This window comes from Ammodytes marinus, assembly GCF_949987685.1.
Source record: "Ammodytes marinus genome assembly, chromosome: 15".
Taxonomy (NCBI): Eukaryota; Metazoa; Chordata; class Actinopteri; order Uranoscopiformes; family Ammodytidae; genus Ammodytes; species Ammodytes marinus.
Genome location: NC_137219.1, coordinates 2,560,787 through 2,562,320, shown reverse-complemented (window position 1 = coordinate 2,562,320; position 1,534 = coordinate 2,560,787). Strand labels below are relative to the sequence as shown.

Genomic DNA, 1,534 nt, shown 5'->3' with positions numbered 1-1,534 from the left:
ACACCAGTTCAGCTAAACTAGAGTCATCATGAGCAATGATAGCTTACTGGCTAAACAGACACAGGAAGAAGCTCCTCCTAAATAAATTTAAACATTTACACAACACCCATAATGTTTGATTGACAGCTTAAATATGTGGAGTGAAGACATGCCACAACAATAGACTTAAACCGACAAACAGACAAAATCTTAAGGATGAAAACACGGAGTTTAACTTATATGTCTTCTGTCTTTTTGAGTTTACAGAACTCAGCAGTGGATACAAGAGACCCCCAAAAATATTTAAGACTAAGTCCAGCATGTAGCGGCTGAGTGAATGTGGTCTGGACTCTGTGGAGGAGAGTCATGGTCTTGGTTTCAGAGACGCTGTAGAAGGACAGAACACCTGCACTGTGATCCAGGTACACTCCTATTCTGGAGGACTGAGGACCTGAGACGGGAGTACGGACACTGTTGTACAGAAAGATATATCTGTTTAAGTCACGAAATAACGCCCAAGATTTGTCGTTGTATCCAAATCTACAGTCATCTGAGTTCCCTACTCTGCTGATTTTTTTGTAAGCGACTGCTACATCAACTATCCCGCTCCACTCCACCTCCCAGTACCAACGTCCAGTCAGACTCTCTTTACTCAGAACCTGAGGATGACCAGTGAACCTGTCTGGGTGACTAGAGTAAGACTTTCCTATTTTCACACTTGTTGCTTTTTGCTTGGACCAAGATAATGAGAGAAATCTGTGTGCTGTGTTTGGATCTAGTGTGATCCCATGTGAATATTTTAATAATTCAGCTCTGTTCCCTGGCTGTGGTGACAGTAAAACATCCACCTGAGTCACTGTCCGTGTGATGTTTGTCCCTGTCTCTCTCAGGACGTCCTGTAGTTTACCTCTGGCTTCTGACACAGCCGCTGTCACGTCCTCAAAGTATCTCAGAGGAAGGGTGTTGATGCTGGAAGAGTGTGTAGATTCACTGAGTGCTGGCAGTGAGCGGTAGTTGTGTAGAAACTGGTTGTGATCCTCTGTGTGTGATAGCGTCTTCAGCTCAGCGTCTTTCCTCTTCAGCTCAGTGATCTCCTGCTCCAGCTTCTCCTGAAGATCTCTGACTCGACTCACTTCAGTTTTCTGTTTGGATCTGAACTGCTTCTTTATATCAGACCTTGTTTTCTGGATGAGACGGATCAGCTCGGCGAAGGTCTTGTCACTGTGCTCCACTGCTTTATCAGCAGAGCCATTGATAGCCTCCACCTCCTGTTTAAGAACCTTCACATCTTTCTCTCTGTCCTGGATTCTCTGCTGGATGTTTAGTCGACTCCCGTCCAGCTCTCTCTGCCTCTCAGTGCGTTCTGCTACAGCTGACACTGTGTCTTGGCCTTTGTGTTCGTCCATTGAACACAGAATACAGATAGACTGTTGATCAGTACGGCAGAAAATCTTCATCACCTCATCATGACGAGAGCAGAGGTTCTCCTGGAGCTTCTTGGAGGGCTCCACCAGCTTGTGTTTCTTTAAGGGAGTTGCATCATAGTGAGGCTGGA

The 1,534-nt window shown here is 45.5% G+C and overlaps 1 protein-coding gene across 1 annotated transcript in view; it reads right to left on the bottom strand.

Moving 5' to 3' along the window:
- Positions 1–215: 215 nt before the first annotated feature.
- LOC307261611 (tripartite motif-containing protein 16-like) overlaps positions 216–1,534 on the bottom strand; it is a gene marked incomplete at both ends in the record, with an annotated part of 1,701 nt that continues 382 nt past the window's right edge. The window contains one exon of the mRNA XM_080042194.1: positions 216–1,534. This exon is cut by the window's right edge and continues 382 nt beyond it. Within this exon, the coding sequence (XP_079898320.1) occupies positions 216–1,534 (1,319 nt within the window).